General features: G+C 38.1%; 1 protein-coding gene across 5 annotated transcripts in view; it reads right to left on the reverse strand.

Moving 5' to 3' along the window:
• The window catches only part of ATRNL1 (attractin like 1), a 1,010,697-nt gene that overhangs the window by 492,165 nt on the left and 500,981 nt on the right, over positions 1-17,551 (reverse strand). Inside the window, exon 25 of one of the 5 annotated variants that reach the window (XM_050958931.1) lies at positions 15,083-16,163. The exons of the other annotated variants lie outside the window; for them this stretch is intronic. Coding sequence (XP_050814888.1) covers positions 16,110-16,163 — 54 coding nt within the window. The 3' untranslated portion in view covers positions 15,083-16,109. Of the gene's footprint in view, positions 1-15,082; positions 16,164-17,551 lie in introns of those variants that run through there. 5 annotated transcript variants of the gene reach the window in all.

Here is a 17,551-nt window from a genome sequence, read left to right on the forward strand (position 1 = left end):
TGCTCCTCAGGGTAGCGAGCACAGGGCAGGCTCAGCCCAGCGGGAGTTAGGGCACCAGCGTCTGTCCTCTCCGGCGGCCAGCGGCCAACTGAGCGCTGGGGCTGGGCCTTTATACTTCCTGTCCCACCCCTTGACTTCCTGGGGGCAGGAACAGGAGGCGGTGGCTCCTCCCACTTTGGCGTCTGTTCAGGCTCGGCCCTCTCAGGAGCAGCTGGGAGCCAAGTCGCCTCGCTACAGTCCAATACTTGCCCCTCTACTTTCTTTCATTAGAAAGATTCTCCCTTATATTAGACCTAATGTTGCCTTCATTCCTGACATAAATCGGAATCATTTCACTATAAATTATTAGTATTACAAACATAAGTATTACAAATGCAAAATCATGAAATATAAATGAGAGAAAATGGTTTCACATGAAAATATTGAATCAACGCTGTAAGACTTTGTATTATTAATTTTCTTTTGTCCTTTGCTTTGGATGTCTCAACACTTTGGGTTCAATATGTAAGCACCAAAAGGTGTGATCTTAGTGTGTGGGCCAATTCCAATTCAAGTAATTACATTCTGCCTACATGCAGTATGGAGACCTGATTTTCCTGTAAATCAGGAGTGACACCACTGAAATCAAGTGTAAAATATGTGTAAGCAAGAGGAGAATCAGGCCTTGGTACAGTACTTTGATATTTTTCAATTCCTCTCTTAAAACTTTTTGTATAATGTTGGTGAGTCAGAAAAGCTGTCTCATTCCAGCTGGAAGTTATCCTGGTTCCGTAGTCACCGTGGAAAGATTATATCAACTACTTGGAATATTTTAGGATAGAAAGCATTGTAGAGATGCAAGGAATTATTTTGCTGATAATTATGTTGTATGTTAAGACTAATCTTCTCCAGGGAACAGCTGATGCCGGCTTGAAATAATTCAGGCAATTTTAGGTAGGACTTTGTTTTAGTCATGTAATTATAAATGGAAGGCACATGAAATTTTAATACAATATCCTATGGATATAGAACTATTAGTTCATTTAGGCCATTTTAACTGATTATTGATTCTTTGAACAACTACAGAATTTCTAAGCTGTGTGGCACATTAAGGACTTTACCCAAAACTCACTGAAGTCAATGGAAAAATTCCCATTGATATCAATGGTTTTTGGTATAAACATATTTCATTCTATGGAAATGAATTGCTCTTTGGAGGTGTGATGAAGTAGGAATTTTCTGTAATATTTTTATGAATCCTGTATTGCCTCAATTTCCCTCTGTACTTTGCATTGCTACCCACTGGTCCAAAAAGGTTAATGTTGTTCTTGGACGTGAAGTGCGGTGGAATGTATGGGTCATTAAAACAGCCATATCAACACGGAATTTGGAGAGACGAGAACCCCAGTGACTAAACATTTGCTGCCTAACAGTAGGAAACTCTGGCAGGTGGAATATATGACTGCAGTTGGAGAACAAAAGGGGAAGGGTGTCAGGTGACTGGAATGAGGGCTGCCCTTTGGAGAGTCACAGAGCCGTCACCTTGGACTGAGAAAGAGCCAGAGCCAGGAATTGAGTCCACAGCAGGTTTCCGGGTTGATTGCATTGCTTGGCCAGAGCAGACTTCCCGATGCTGTGTTCCAGTTGGCTAATAAACCCTACTCTGTTTTGAAAAGGCAGCCTGGGGTCACTGCAAATATTTGCTGAGGTGCATTGGTCCTTGGAGAGTGTAAAAGTCTCTGAGCAGGAGTCTATCTCAGTTGGCTTCGCTGGGCAGAGCTCAGTGTGAAATGGGAATGCTAGAGCCCAGCAGTTCAGTCTCAGAGGCTTTGAGGCCACGTGGCCTATGCTTAAGGCAGAGCAGGACCCCTTGGGTCCTCCAAGGGACTGTCTAAAAGCTGGGATGTAGCACAGATTCTGTGGATCTGTGACGGGGAAGAAAGATTAAAGAGAAGGTGAAGCTGGGGAGCTGAGTGGACTTTTGCCTCCTGGAATAAGGAGGCTATGACCCATTTCAGAATCTGTTAGGGGATTCTGGAGTCCTTAGTGAGTCTATATCTGTATGAACATTAGGAGATTTTTAAACATTTACTCCTAGCAAGTTTGAGAGAAGTGTACTTCATCCTCTTGTGAATTCCTTTTGGGCAACTCCAGATCTACGTATTTTTCCCTCTGAGGGTAGGTCTTCACTACCGGCTGTATCGGCAGGTAGCAATCGATTTCTTGGGGATTGATATATCGCGTCTCATCTAGACGCGATATATCGATCCCCGAACGTGCTCCTGTCGACTCCGGAACTCCACTAACGCGAATGGCGGTAGCAGAGTTGACGGGGGAGCCGCGAACATCGATCCCGCGCCGTGAGGACGGTAGGTAACTCGATCTAAGATACTTCGACTTCAGCTACGCTATTCATGTGTAGACCAGCCCTGAGAGGAGTTGCAATTTCTTAGGGTGGAGGAACAGTGTGCGTGCATGGGCTGTCACACCAGTATGAGTCAGAGTCCCAATCAGGACGGGGCACAGGGAGTGATAGGTGCCTATATAAGACAATGCCCCAAATATTCAGACTGTCTGTATAAAATTGGGACATCTGCATGACAGGAACAAACTCTTCAATGCTCAAAGATTCCACAGGAGAGGAAAAGGGAAAAGAGAAGTGGGGAAGGGAAAGGAAAAAACAACAATCCACTATTGCCTGAAAAAAACATGGATAAAATAAAGATATGAAAACAATTAAGGTGGGATAAAACTGGACCAATGAACTGTTCAACCAGTCGAGGCTGAACTATTGAGCAGAAGCAAGATGTGTGACCTTGCCTCAGAACTGATCATTAACAGTATTGAATTTCTTACATCATCAACTCAGACCAAGTCACCGCCCATCAGTCATGAACTGAGAGACTAGTTAAAATTCAGAAACATAACATGAACATGTTTAATATGTGTTTAATTCTTTCTACGTTTTGAAAATATATTCTAATTTAGGGGCATATGCTATCTTCATCCCAAATGAGGATTTGGGTACCAAAATCAAGGGTACTGAATCACTGCAATACTCAGTTTAAAAAGTTATTTACAAACTTTGCAGAATTGACATTTGAGAAGCATTGCCACAATCACACATTCTTTTTATATCACCACTGTATCTTGTATTTTTTTCAATTTCAGTTTAAAATGCCAAGATGGCATTTCCTTCTCATCAATAATTTTCCAAGGTCAAATATTCCCTGAAATTTAAAGTTGATGAAAATAAGATTTTACATAATCTAGGTCCAACAGATATGTTTAAATTAAAATTATCACTTTTTTAAAAAGAAACAAGTAAACATTCCTCTGTAACCCAATACTGCAGAATTGTGCAAGTGCAGGAGATCCTGAAAGTAAAACGGAGTAACAACTGATGGTGCCATGAAAAAACAGCTACATTATAAGCAATTATTTCATAGTCTCATATTTTATCTTTTTTAAATTATAAATTGTACGAAAGCATCCTAGAGATTAAATTAACCTTAATGGTCTGACTGAGGATTCGTAAATTAAACAGTATAATTTTACATTGACATTAATATAGATAAAGCTGTCTAGGCATTTCAGTTATACACTCCGATTTTCACAGGTTATAAGGCAAGAGACTAGAAGTCTATTCCAAGAGACTAGAAATTTGTTTATAAAATGTCATCTCAAATGAGATCAGTTCATTTATTTTTTCTTGATAAAATGTTTGCACTTGAGAAATGTGAAGTATTCAAAGTCCTAACTCTATTATGTTTAGCCACCATAACAGATCCAGAAGGAGCAGTGGAAAAGCAGCTTCCCACAACTTTACAAAATAATGATATGATAGAAATACATCCAGAAAGAGAGTCTCTTTGTTCATCCAATTCTTAGCCACTCTGCTGATACTGAAAACAGGTATGCCAAATTACGGTAGATTGCATTTTTCTTTTACGTGGACACTATCTTACTAAGGACTGGACTCAGAACCACAACACCCATTGTACATTTGAAATTGAATATTTAAGTATTGTTTCATCTAACACAGTGCTGAACATGTTTTATTTAAGGCAAAATCCTACGAACTCTTATTTATCTGTGTAATGTGAGAAATCCCACTGACTGCAATAAGATCACTTGTGTAAGTATCTTAATTTAACATATGTGTTTGCAAGACTCCACTCTTGTACTGTCTTTTGATGTCAGGCCTATGGAAATGTCGACACTACCCATTGGATCGGTGGGTAGCGATTGATCTATCGGGGATTGATTTATCGTGTGTAGTGCAGACGCGATAAATTGATCCCCAATCGCTCTCCCATTGACTGCTGAACTCCAGCTCAGCTAGAGACGGAAGCAAAGTTGACAGGGGAGCTGTGGCTGTCGATCCCATGCCGCGAGGACATGAAGTAAGTAATTTAAAGTTGATCTAAGACAAGTCGACTTCAGCTATGCTATTCTCTTAGATCAATCCCACCCCCCAGTGTAGACCAGGCCTTAGTCTTTTACTTTTCCATAAATCACTATGCACATCAACATGGCTGTAATAAATAATATAAAGGCCACTAACAACAATTATAACATTAACAAATGGAATAATATTTAGTATGGAATAATGTCTAGGCTGAACAAGAACAAGAAATGAAGAGTTACTTCAGGCTTCTGTTCCCTTCTAGACTTACTTTAAGGAACACAAAAAATACTGATTTATTTTTGCATTTATTTTTGCATTCTGTTTATGCTTCAACTTTCTACATGAAAATTGAAACAGAGCAGATGAACAGATCATTTAAATGTCCATTTTAACTTGTGAGAAGAGCCAAAATAAGACAAACAGTAATAAAAAGGAGCAGACTGATTTATATCAATGTTTAAGTAGTTTTCAAGTAGCTCTTATTTACATGAACACTAAATAAAATTCAAAGGACCTAGATTAGAAGACATGTGGATCAGTCTTCACAACAAAACAAAGACAAAGACAAAGCATATCATCTTAGTGTAATTTTCTTTCAGCCTCTTAGGATGCCTCTTCCAGTTAGAATGGAGAAGTGAATTGATTATTTTGCAAATAATACAGATGCAATTGATTTTTAACCACCACCATCCTCACCACAGATGAATACAGCTTTAAAAAGTATTTTCTAAACAAATGCAGTTTTGTGGTTAATGCCTGCAGAATATAAATGAATTGTTATTAGTTTAGAAAAAAAAACAGTGCAATCATTTTACGAAAAATGCATTATCAGCTTACAATAGTTATTACAGGTACAATGTGAATTGAATGGCCTTTTCCCCTTTTCTAATAGCTAAAGGGAAAGTAACAGCTAAGGGACAAATCAATTCTCATTGATGCACAGGGGATTTAACCATTTGAGTGCTGTTTGATGTCCCTGTTACATGGGGCAAAAAACATATCCACTATATTCCCATGGAAGAGTCAATATATGCATTTCAAAGAATGAGGCTGAATGTCTCCCACCACTGCTTCACAGAAGCTGTTACATAACAATATGGGTAAGATAGTGACCCCATGCTGATGCTAACGGAAGTTGCAAGGATAAATCCACAGTGGACTAATGGGAGAACAAAACCTAAGATTTACTTTTAAATAATTTGGACGCATAGTTTATAACCACCTGCCACACAAAAAATACTTCTGTTCATTTTATTAAGTACATTAATGAGAAAAAGTACAATTTTCTCACCCTTACATAGTCCAATTTAAATGCTTCTTCGGTTTCCCCTAATTTTTATTTCTTTTACTACCAGAAAAATGCACAGTATCCCTACTCTTTCATAGCTCCACTATACTGAAACAAGCATTAATAAATGTTCAGTATTGCAATATTTTAAAGAAACATTGCACATATTTTAATTGAAAAGAAAGAGAATTAAGCCACTAGACGCGCCTTAACTTTGGCAATGGCAGTAAAAGTATTAAACATAAAAAATGTTAGACAAAAATCAAATAATAAAAGGGACAAGAAATTGTATCAAGCTGCTGTACATAGGATTTGGCTTTAGAATTCACAATATCCACGGCCAGTGGTATTCATCTGTATCCTACATATAAGGTACAAATCTCACACATGTTATTTGGAAAGGAAGGTGCTGAGTGCCGTGTTTTGCAGTGTTTCCTGTTGATTCATTCAAGCAGCGGTATTGATAAGCATTACTGATGGCTGCTTCTAGAGAGAGAGGGATGAAGCGTTAATGGGACACAACTTATAAATAATATTTCCAACAGAAAAAACAGTACCTACTATAACTTTATTATTGTTACAATTAACCCCGTGATTAATAGATAACTGAAAGAGATTAAGGAATAAAATAACTGGCTGGTTTACATGCACACATGGTTTGTTTAGCATTTGAAAGAATGTGGTACAGAGTTTCACTGCTTTATTGACAGCGTACACTCTTCTCCATCTCTGCAGAGTCTTTACAGTAACAACAGAAAACTCTGAAACTGACAAAGTAACCCACAAGCATTTGCACAGAGATAAAGGGCAATGAGGGGAGATGAACATGTTTGGTGGTGTAGTTGACAGGCATACCCAAACGATCCTTATAAATATCAATAAGAGCAAAGACACTTATATTAAGTGCTGCCAATTCTCATGAAATGGGTGGGGGGTTAAAGTCCCAGTTCTCCGTATCTTGTGATGATGTGAGAATATCAGTGGTCATTTAAATACTTTTGCATGGCTGTAGAGAAAACTTTAAAACATGAACCCTGATGGCTGAAAAACTAGAAAGCAAATAAAATAAAACTTAAATATATTCTTTTTTTAAAAATATGATTTTTAGCTAATCTCATCATTTCTGAATCCTTAGGACTAGAAGGATTTTTCAGGACTATGTTGAATTGCACTTATAATTTGCTGGGTCTGTTGTGAAAATTAATCACATCTTACAATTTACAGCCTAGAAAATAAAGTCAGTAACTTCTACTATCTATCTTGCTTTTTAACTGCACTTAAAAGAAACGTAAAATATAAATGAACTTAAATAGTTTTAGTTTACAGCTACCAATGATGAATCCAAATAGGCACAAACCGATCTACTTTTTTAAAACTTGTGACATTTTTCTCATCCATTTTCAACATCACAAACATATTATGATATTCAAAAAGTAAAAATATAATAGAAATAATACCTAGACTTTGCATAGTGTTTTATAGTTTCTATAGTGCACTAAAAACTCCAGCTAACAAACTATAAGGTGATTATTATTTACATTACAGGTTAAGTGAGTCATTGGCAAAACCAAGATTAGAACTCAGAAGCTCTACTCCCAGACCATTAGACTGTATAAAATGGTCTGTGAGGCCCTAAAATGTTTTTCATGTGTAAACTGTCACATTCTTATAACCACTGATTAGTTGAACCATGCATTATCACTTGCCTTTGTTTTTTTCTCCTTCGACCAATAGCTGACATGCCATTATCAAAATTCCCACTTCAGAGCCTTCAATTTTCAGTCTTAACCCATATCCAACAATCTTATGAATAGCCTCTTCTTTATCATACGCACTCTCTGATAGACTTACCCTGCTACTGTAGCTTTAACAATCCATTCTGTCAGCATTTATACTTTTTAAATTTAAAATTCTGACAATTCAGTAATTTTGTTACAACTCTGTAGAGGAAAACTTTTTTTATGGGTCTGATAGTTACGGCTGTCTGTTTACAATCTTACTGGCTGCTGTCTAAAGCTTTAGGGAAGAAAGCAGCTGTAATTATATTTCTGTGACTCGTTTGGACACACTGCTCTAAATTTCCTGTACTTAAGAAACCATTGTATTTATTCTAGCTATCTCAACTTTAAGATGCAACAGACCATCTGAAACACCTGCATTTTCTCAGAGTGAAAAAGCTCTCTCTTCCCTCTCACGATATTGCATAAGCATTCACTAGTGATATCCACATAAGTCAAAACTGTTCTGATATAAAGATCCAGCGACCCCATCCCCACCAAAAGAGAATAAATTTCATGCAAATTATGCTAAAACTCCACATACACATTCACTATAGAAAGCAATTAAAATTTAAACCAAATATTAAAAGTACTACCTCATTGAATAGCAAGCAGCAAGGCCTTACACCAGGCATGTGAACAGTATTTCTTTCATTCACGCCCTACAATTCCTCAGCGTTACATTCTTTTATTGTCCCTTCCCCTTCCAAAATGCTCACCATTTCTATAGTATATGGAACACAATATAACAACATAAATACTAATAATTTGAAGATGGTATTATCCTGCTACTGCAGACAGTATTTTTTTTTAATGACTGATGAGCCTGGATTGTAATTTTATCAATGATTTCATCAGAAGATAGAATGCTGCCCTCTAACCAGTCCTGGTTAAAGAACCTGCTGCACACCTTAACATCGGATTGTCTTTTCTCAATAGGAGCAGGGTCACTTGCTTTATTTTATTTATGGCATTTTTTCAAAACTACTGCTTCCCTTATGTGCAGTTTATAAATGTTTATGAACAGTTTCATTGGCAGTTAGTAAATTGCTTCATAACTTGTAGCTTGGAAGCACTCCTGAAAAGGTCACAGGGTTCATGGATCTGCACCTCCTCCTCTGACTGGAGTATATTTCAAAAGCTGTTAGAGGGTTCATCCCATACTGTGGTACCTTTGTGTGTATTTTATCTGTTTTTTTTCTCTCTCTCTCTGTCTCATACATACATACATACACACATACAATTTTTAAGAACATAAGAACAGCCAAACTGGGTCAGACCAAAGGTCTATTCAGCCCAGTATCCCGTCTACCAACAGTGGACAATACCAGGTGCCCCAGAGTGAGTGAACCTAACAGGTAATGATCAAGTGCTCTCTCTCATGCCATCTATCTACACTCTCTGACAAACGGAGGCTAGGGACACCATTCCTTACACATCCTGGCTAATAGCCATTAATGGACTTAACCTCTATGAATTTATCTAGTTCTCTTTTAAATGCTGTTATAGTCCAAGCCTTCACAACTTCCTCAGGCAAGGAATTTCACGGATTGACTGTGTGCTGTGTGAAGAAGAACTTCCTTTTATTTGTTTTAAACCTGCTGCCCATTAATTTCATTTGGTGGCCCCTAGTTCTTATATTATGGGAACAGGTAAATAATTTTTCCTTATTATTCACTTTCTCCACACTACTCATGATTTTATATATCGCTATCATATCCCCCCTTAGTCTTCTCTTTTCCAAGCTGAAGAGTCCTAGCCTCTTTAATCTCTCCTCATATGGGACCTGTTCCAAACCCCTAATCATTTTAGTTGCCCTTTTCTGAACTTTTTCTAATGCCAGTAAATCTTTTTTGAGATGATGAGACCACATCTGTATGCAGTATTCAAGATGTGGGCGTACCATGGGTTTATATAAGGGCAATAAGATATTCTCCTTCTTATTTTCTATCCCTTTTTGAATGATTCCTAATATCCTATTTGCTTTTCTGACTGTCGCTGCACACTGTGTGAACATCTTCAGAGAAATATCCACAATGACTCCAAGATCTCTTCCCTGATTAGTTGTAGCTAAATTAGCCCCCATCATATTGTACAGTTGGGGCTATTTTTTCCAATGTGCATTACTTTACATTTATCCACATTAAATTTCATTTGCCATTTTGTTGCCCAATCACTTAGTTTTGTGAGATCTTTTTGAAGTTCTTCACAGTCTGCTTTGGTCTTAACTACCTTGAGCAGTTTAGTATCATCTGCAAACTTTGCCACCTCACTGTTCACCCCTTTCTCCAGATCATTTATGAATAAGTTGAATAGGATTGGTCCTAGGACTGAACCTTGGGGAACACCACTAGTTACCCCTCTCCATTCTGAAAATTTACCATTTATTCCTACCCTTTGTTCCCTGTCTTTTAACCAGTTCTCAATCCATGAAAAGATCTTCCCTCTTATCCCATGGCAACTTAATTTATGTAAGAGCCTTTGGTGATGGACCTTGTCAAAGGCTTTCTGGAAATCTAAGTACACTATGTCCAGTGGATCCCCCTTGTCCACGTTTGTTGACCTCTTCAAAGAACTCTAATAGATTAGTAAAACATGATTTCCCTTTACAGAAACCATGTTGACTTTTCCCAACAAGTTATGATTCACAAGAGTTTATAAAGGCAGCCTGAATAGCTGATGGTGGGGCTCTACAACCATTACTCAGAGGACTACTCCCACTCAAGTCAAGACTATGCATATCAATAGGAATGGGCCCTGTGTGGACATTTTATTTCCATTCATTTGTGAGGTTTCGTCATTTTTATCTAACACAGTTTTACAATGAAAATTAATGGGGAGAGCTTTCCGTAAAGGATTTTCAGGATCAGGTCCTCAAGTTGTGTACAGTCTATTTTTGTTACCTTTTCCTTCTAAATAACGGAACCTACATTCACAAAATGAATTCACAAGTGCACATGCTTTGTCTGTACTTCCATTAATTGGATCTTTTTACTTATTCTAGGAACAGCATCTTCCTTTTTAGTCTACACATCTGATATCACTATTCAGACACAGCTAGCCTTAAGGTCAAAGAATGACTGTCATCTACAGTGCTTAGGCCTGTAAATTTCCAAATCATCATTGCCAGCTGCTGTTTTTTTACATTTAGTTAAGTCTTCTTTGCAGAGATCCAGTAAAAGTTCTATTTTTAAGATTCCAAAACAGACAAGCAATTGGACTAAAGTTGAAGGTGAAAAACAGAAAAATGCCAAAATACTTGGACATATAATTCTGTACCTTATGAACCTATGGCAAATTGATATAAAACAAAAACAGGTGAATCTCTAGAATAACAATGCATGTTACTATATATATAATTTCACTTTTGAGAATCCCTGTTAAAGTTTTAAATCTTTTACAGCTGCCAAATCACAGGTCACCCAAAGGCATCAACTAATCAAGACTCATCTATAAAATCTTCAAATATGTCAGTTTCCATTGAGCATGGGAGCCTAAAAACAGGGCAGAACTACATACTACAGCAGTAGATTCCATAGCATGAAATAGACATGAAAAACAATTGGAATGGCATTGATTTACCTGGATATTATTTTCATAAACTACAAAATAAGCATATTTTACTAAATATGTCCAAGGAATCTTATTTTTCAGTTCTTAACTCAATTAATAGACTTCTGTGAAGATGAATATCCCAAAATAAAATCATTAATTACTAAAATATATCAGCAGGCAAATATCAGAAGTTTTGGAAACTCAATTCAGCAAACTTAACCATACTTATCCAAACAGTAAGTTGTCAAACAAGATTCCAAATATCCAGGGATTTTGCAGAAAACTGATATTATACATGCTAAAACCTATATACCAGTATAAGGGTTTACATTAAATATTTATTTTTCTCTATGCTGCTTCCCACTGAAGCTTCTATGCAGCATGAAAGATACTCACTACACTACATTTTGCATAATGAATATCCAAACCCTTACCAGGTTTTGCTAGAGATGTGTTTGAACACACTTGCACTGACATCTGATTGATCAATAGGATTATGAGACATCTGAAGTAGGTTAGTTAGTTAGTTAGAAAAAAATATTCAATTACTCTATGGCAATTGATTCTTTGAGAGGTCAAGTCTTCAGGAGTACACATTCATCAGAACAAATGCAGTGAAGAAGACTCACATGGACCCACATATAATGCAAAAAATGAGTTCTGTGCTAGATCTACAGTAACTGTTTGTTGAAGAAACTGTTTGCTGTAAAGATCATAATTAAGGCCCTACTTGAATTGTGAGAAGATTGTCAAAAAAAAGTGGCTGAGTTGAGGACAAGCCATGGAAAATTGTGGAAAAGTAATAATGAACTTTATTATTTGTGGTAATAAAGTCCATTATTATTTTTGCATGATTTTTCAATGTCAGCTGCCTGGCGCTGAGAGTGGAGGCTCTGCTTTTAGCTCCAGGGTGGCGGTGGCTCCCACTATCAGCCCTGAGCCTGGTCTGGCTCCCGCTCTCAATATTGTGGAATTTACAATTTCCACAATATCACAAGCTAAGTAGGGCTTATAATAAAATTCAGTCAGCTGTGACTAATAAAAATAACTTCCTACCAACATACACTAGTAATTGTTGTGGTATTCACATACAGATACAGCAGAAATCTGCAGTTATGGGAACAACAAGGTAAAAATAAAATTATCCTAAATGAAAACATTACACAAGACTGCAAGAAGATGTTTTTATAATACCAGGTGTAATGACAATGACACATAGACACAGACGTCTTTTATTTCAGACACTGAGAACATCTGACAGCTTCAATGTTTTCCCTGTACCTGGAGTGCTAGTTAATACAGCAATTTTAACGAGATTGCCATCTATAACATAATGTCAGCCTCATGTATTTCTGTTGTCACAATAAAGAAAAAAGAAAAACTGCAAGAAAACAAAATCAACAGGGCAGAACCTCATAAAATAAGCAAAGAAAACAGAATGAAATCCATAGAAGATTCACTACCCCACCTCACCCCCCAAAAAATGTACAGGTATTTTCATTAATATGTAATGGAGATTTCAAAAAATTAAAAGCTAAAAGAACTATAAAGTTCATGAAGTGTAACTAGTAATGGTACAAATAGGACAGCAAAATAGATTTGTGGTGTGTTTCTCTACAAATGTATTTTATAAATTTGTAACACATATATGGGCTCAAAATGGGTATTTTATACCAGCAATTCTCAAATGTTCTCATAGAAAGGAACACTTCTCTCCAGTACATGATTGCACGGACCAACTTCTCTCCCATTTACAATTAAAAATGGTTACTTACTTGTATTGTAACTGTTATTCTTGGAGATGTGGATGCAGCTGTGTATTCCAATCAGTTGTGTGCATATCCAGCATGCTGGAGCAAGACAGTTTTCCAGATCAGTACCGGTCAGGGTGGCCTATGACCTCTGAACTGCCTCAAACACCTCTTAAGGCTATATAAGGGTGGCATTGTCCTAACCTCCCCTCAGTTCCTTCGCACTGGAAGAGCGGCCTGTCATAAACAGATCCTATCTGATCTTTTTGTACTTACAACTGGGAAACAGAATATTAGAAAGCAGGAAATAGAAATCACTCCTCATCTGAGAGAGCATACAGGCAGACAGACAGAGACTCAGACACAAACTTTCCTCCACCCAGAGTTGAAAAAATCCGGTTTCCTGATTGGTCCTCTGGTCAGGTGCTTCAGGTGAAAGAGCCATTAACCCTTAGCTATCTGTTTATGACATGGCCTAAGACTGGTAAATAATTGTTCTTTCTTCTTTGAGTGGATGCAGACTAGTATTCTACTCAGGTCGCTCACAAGCAGTACTGTAGGAGGTGGGGCGTGGAATCTATTTAAACAGTGACTGTAGTATCGCTTTGCCAAAGTTTCCATCTGCCCTTGAGGCTGTCATGATGGTGTAGGAGTAAACGTATGTATGATGGAGCAAGGGGCAGCCCTACAAACATCCAATATAGGAATAACATTGAGAAAAACTGTGGATGTTTCCTGATACTTTGTTGAGTGGATAGAAAGTCTCTGAGAAGAAGGACTGTTGCCTGAGAACAAAACTGATGGCACTCGCTGTTGTCACTTGCTGCAAACATATTAATAGATGGGATGCTCCAGGCTTGAAAAATAGTCCTCAATACACTGTTCTGTGAGGGACTACTTTTGATTATGAAAGAACTCTCTGCTCAGAAAATTGTACAGCTAATTTTGGAAATCAAATAAGTGAGCTGCTGTGGGAATAATGCTCTGTTTGAGGTAAAAGTCCCAGAGGGTCATCACCTCCTGATAGAGCTATCTGAACCAAGCACCCCCTCCCCGCCACCTGCTGTCTGTTGAGACATTTCATGGTTGTTGTATTGTCAATGAGCCATTGATAAGAGGGAAGAAGGCCTGGCAAGCTATGTAAATGGCAAGAAGCTCCAGGACACTGATACGATGCCTCACTTCCTATTCTGTCCATGAACCATATAGGTGAACATCTCATCCAACTGTAGAGGTACTAATTATAATACTAGTCTTTGTTGGGAGAGGATGGGGAATGGGACCCTTGGACATATGTTGTGTGGTCTATCCTAAAGAATACAGGACCATGGGAAGAATTTGGACCAGCTTGTTCAGATGGTGTCAGCTGTGTTGGTAGACTGATATTAGCGAGGCTTGAAGAGAACAAAAGCACAGACTTGCATTCATGGTACATAAGTACATGCAGCCATGTGACCTAGAAAAATGAGGCACACTTGAGCTACAGAGGATGGGTGAGACCTGAGAGACTCATACATTTCACAAATAGTTCAAAACCGTTCCTGGGGAAGGAAGGCATTTGCTAATATGAAGTTGAGTTAAGCTCTGAGGAATTTAAGCCTCTGTGTGGAACTTAATGTTGATTTCTCTCTGTTAAGATAAGCTACAGACAGTCGAAGAGATGGAGAATAAACTGGATTTAATGGAGGACCTGAAGATGAGATGGCCTTTGGAAAAGCCAATCATTCAGGTAAGGGAAGACATGTATCCTGTTCCCAAGAATGCCACCACCACTGCCATGAATTTTGTGACCATGCGAGGAGCTGATGATAAGCCAAATGGAACTACAGTGTGTTGACAATTGCCCATTACCATGAAGCTCAGAAACTTCCTGTGACTGGGTAGGACTGAGATGTGAAAGTGAGCATTATGAAAAACAAGGGGAGAAAACCAATTGTTTTGATTCATGGAGGGAATGACAGATGCTGGAGAAACCATGCAGAATCTCATCTACTTGATAAATTTGAGATTGCAAAGGTCCAAAACAGGCCTTAGACTACCCTTTGATTTGGGAATTAGAAAAAATAAAATGGATGTACAAGACACTGGAGTCTCATTGACTCATATATTGGTTTTTGCAGTTTATCATGGGCTTATTTCTTCACTCTCCCATTCCCTGGTCCTTCTCACGTGAACAGATGATTCCAATTTCTGATGATTCCTCAGTGTCCCCGTTTCCAGTTCTGATGCCACAGAGCCTTGCCTGTGTCCCTGTTCCCATTCCCCCCTTAGCAAAACATGATTCCAATTCCCCCCCTTACTTCCTGATTGACTGCAGACTACACAGTAAAACTGAGTTCTGCTTAGCTATCCTTTAACCAATCATTTTATTGAAATTTAACCAACCAACAATATAACATGATTATCTAACCAATTATATCTCACCACATTAATTGGTTTACACTCAACAAAATTAATTATACAGCAGATAGAGCCAGACAGCAATTATACAGACAAACAATAGGGAAGTGGGGACTACAGTGATAGAACAAAGAAATGAGGATTTTACACCCCAGCTATTGATAAGTGAGTTCTTGCCAGACAGGATACCATCAACCAAGTTTTCTTTAAATCTTCTAGGCTCTTCCTTTTCTCTGGAGGTGATAATTGGATCACTTTTTTAACAGCTCAAAACTGCCTTATTTCAATGTGACTGGTGAGGATGTGACTATTTGCTTCCCAGATTTTAGCTGCCCCTGGTTTTTAGCCAAAGGCCCTAGCCTAAGAACAAGGCCTTGGACTATCACAGTGAGCGAAGGCCTATAAACAGGCAGACTGATTTTGATTCTTGTTTTGTACCTCTATAACTAGCTAAGTGATAAGAATACACCTAAATTTTTAAAGTGTAGGCCTTTGCAGACAGGCCTGACTATCTATCCTAACACTCCATCCCTTTTTTTCTTTTAGGATCCTCTTGCGCAGGTATCTCTGGAAAAGCATAGGACATATGACGACACATTTCCTGATAGGGCCAGGCATCAAGGTGGAAGGTGTCCATGTTCCACACTTCCCATTACAGTGGACCCGAGAAGGTTGGGTCCGGGTTGTCTAGTACAGTGAGGGGTGGGGGGAGAACTTATTACATTACTTGTAGGTTATCTCCATATGCAACAAAACACAAGTATATTTAACAATACACCAGCCACTATAATAATCTAAAGCAACACCGAGAGTCCTGACCACTGCAGTATGGTCCAACATCCGGAGCCACCACCAAAACACTGCCTCTCCTCCTTCGACAGGGTCAAGATCTTAATGTGTTCAGTTGTTGGCAGTTGCAACAAGCTGCAGCTGCAGGTTTTGCGTGCTTAATTCTGATTACTTTTCACTTTCATCTCCTGCTCCAAAGCATACACAGAGATCTGAAAAAGAGAGCACAACCTATTGTGGCTTCTTTTGGAGCCCTAACAGGATTTTAATTAAGTACATGTTTTGTCTGCATTTCTTTCACCCTTTCTCCAATATACACTGCACACATCCTGGGAAAATGCACATTTCTTACATAGTTTTACCTCCATAACACTGTATTAGCCATATCAATTTTAATGGTTTCCTTTGTGACAAAAAAAAAGAATTCATAATTTTTCTCCATTCTCTTGGTTCTGGCTGCCCCTTACTACAGCCATAACTTTAGTTTTTTAACTTTATAAAGTAGTTAGGTACCCTTACGGGTTAAATGCTAAATACCAAACCCAAATAACACTAGTTACCTGTGTCTGGCAAAAAGTGTTTGTTAGTTCCGCCACTTTGAATGATTCAAACGGATTTTCAGTGCATTGTTAAAAAAAAACAAAAAACAAAGCAGAACCAAACCAATTCACTTTAAATCTACATAACAAGAGTTTTACAAACCATGAGTGTCAGTTTAGGTCCATAAAACCTTACATAATCACATACACACAAAATTCTCTTTTGCGTAACTTCCCTTGCACTGCAATTTAAAAAAAAACAACACAACTGTACCCTGATTACAGTCCCATCTTGTATAACCAGAGGCAGCCGGGGCAGCCAAGTTAAGTTCCAATGTAAGAAACCCCTTACATGCCTTTAGTGATTTTGATTACATTACCCAGTAGTCAAATAATTTTGATCAGATTATCTCTCTGCCTGCTGCCTGCTGCAGTCCCTTATAGACCATTTCTGTGGGTAAAGGGCTCATTTTCCCTCAGAACAGCTGTAAAGGCTTCTGGAGACAAAAACTTAGTAGTGGTAGTAGCCACTTTACCTGACCCCCTTGTATAATTGAATTACCACGCTTCCATCCAATGTGACTGCACAGAGTTGCACATACAGTTACAGTCATACAACTGGGTTTTATTTAATCAAAAACTTCCTTCTTGTAACACCACAACTGTTACTCTTTAACACCTTCACAACCATTACCTTTTACCATTTCCACAACTCCCAAATGTTTACTTTCCTCCAAACTCTGTATTATTAATTTCTGCAAAAGTTATTTGTAACTTTTTACTTACTCCTTTAAATCATTTATTCCTACATTTAGTTCTTGAAGGTAGTGCAATTTTCCTGTAACTACTCAGTCACCAAGTACAATTATTGCCACACAGCTGCCTTAACTTGTGCCGTCTTTACCTTGAGACTGTTCAAAAAGACAGTAAAACATTTGTCTCCATGGTTTCACATGGATCTTTTACTCCAAAAAATTCCAGTGGAATACAGCAGAACCTCCTTCATAATTTGTCATACCAAAAACAAAAAAAAAAAGGCATTTCACATAAGTATCCAAAGT

The sequence above is a fragment of the Gopherus flavomarginatus genome, chromosome 6 (genome assembly GCF_025201925.1).
Source record: "Gopherus flavomarginatus isolate rGopFla2 chromosome 6, rGopFla2.mat.asm, whole genome shotgun sequence".
NCBI classification, from domain to species: Eukaryota; Metazoa; Chordata; order Testudines; family Testudinidae; genus Gopherus; species Gopherus flavomarginatus.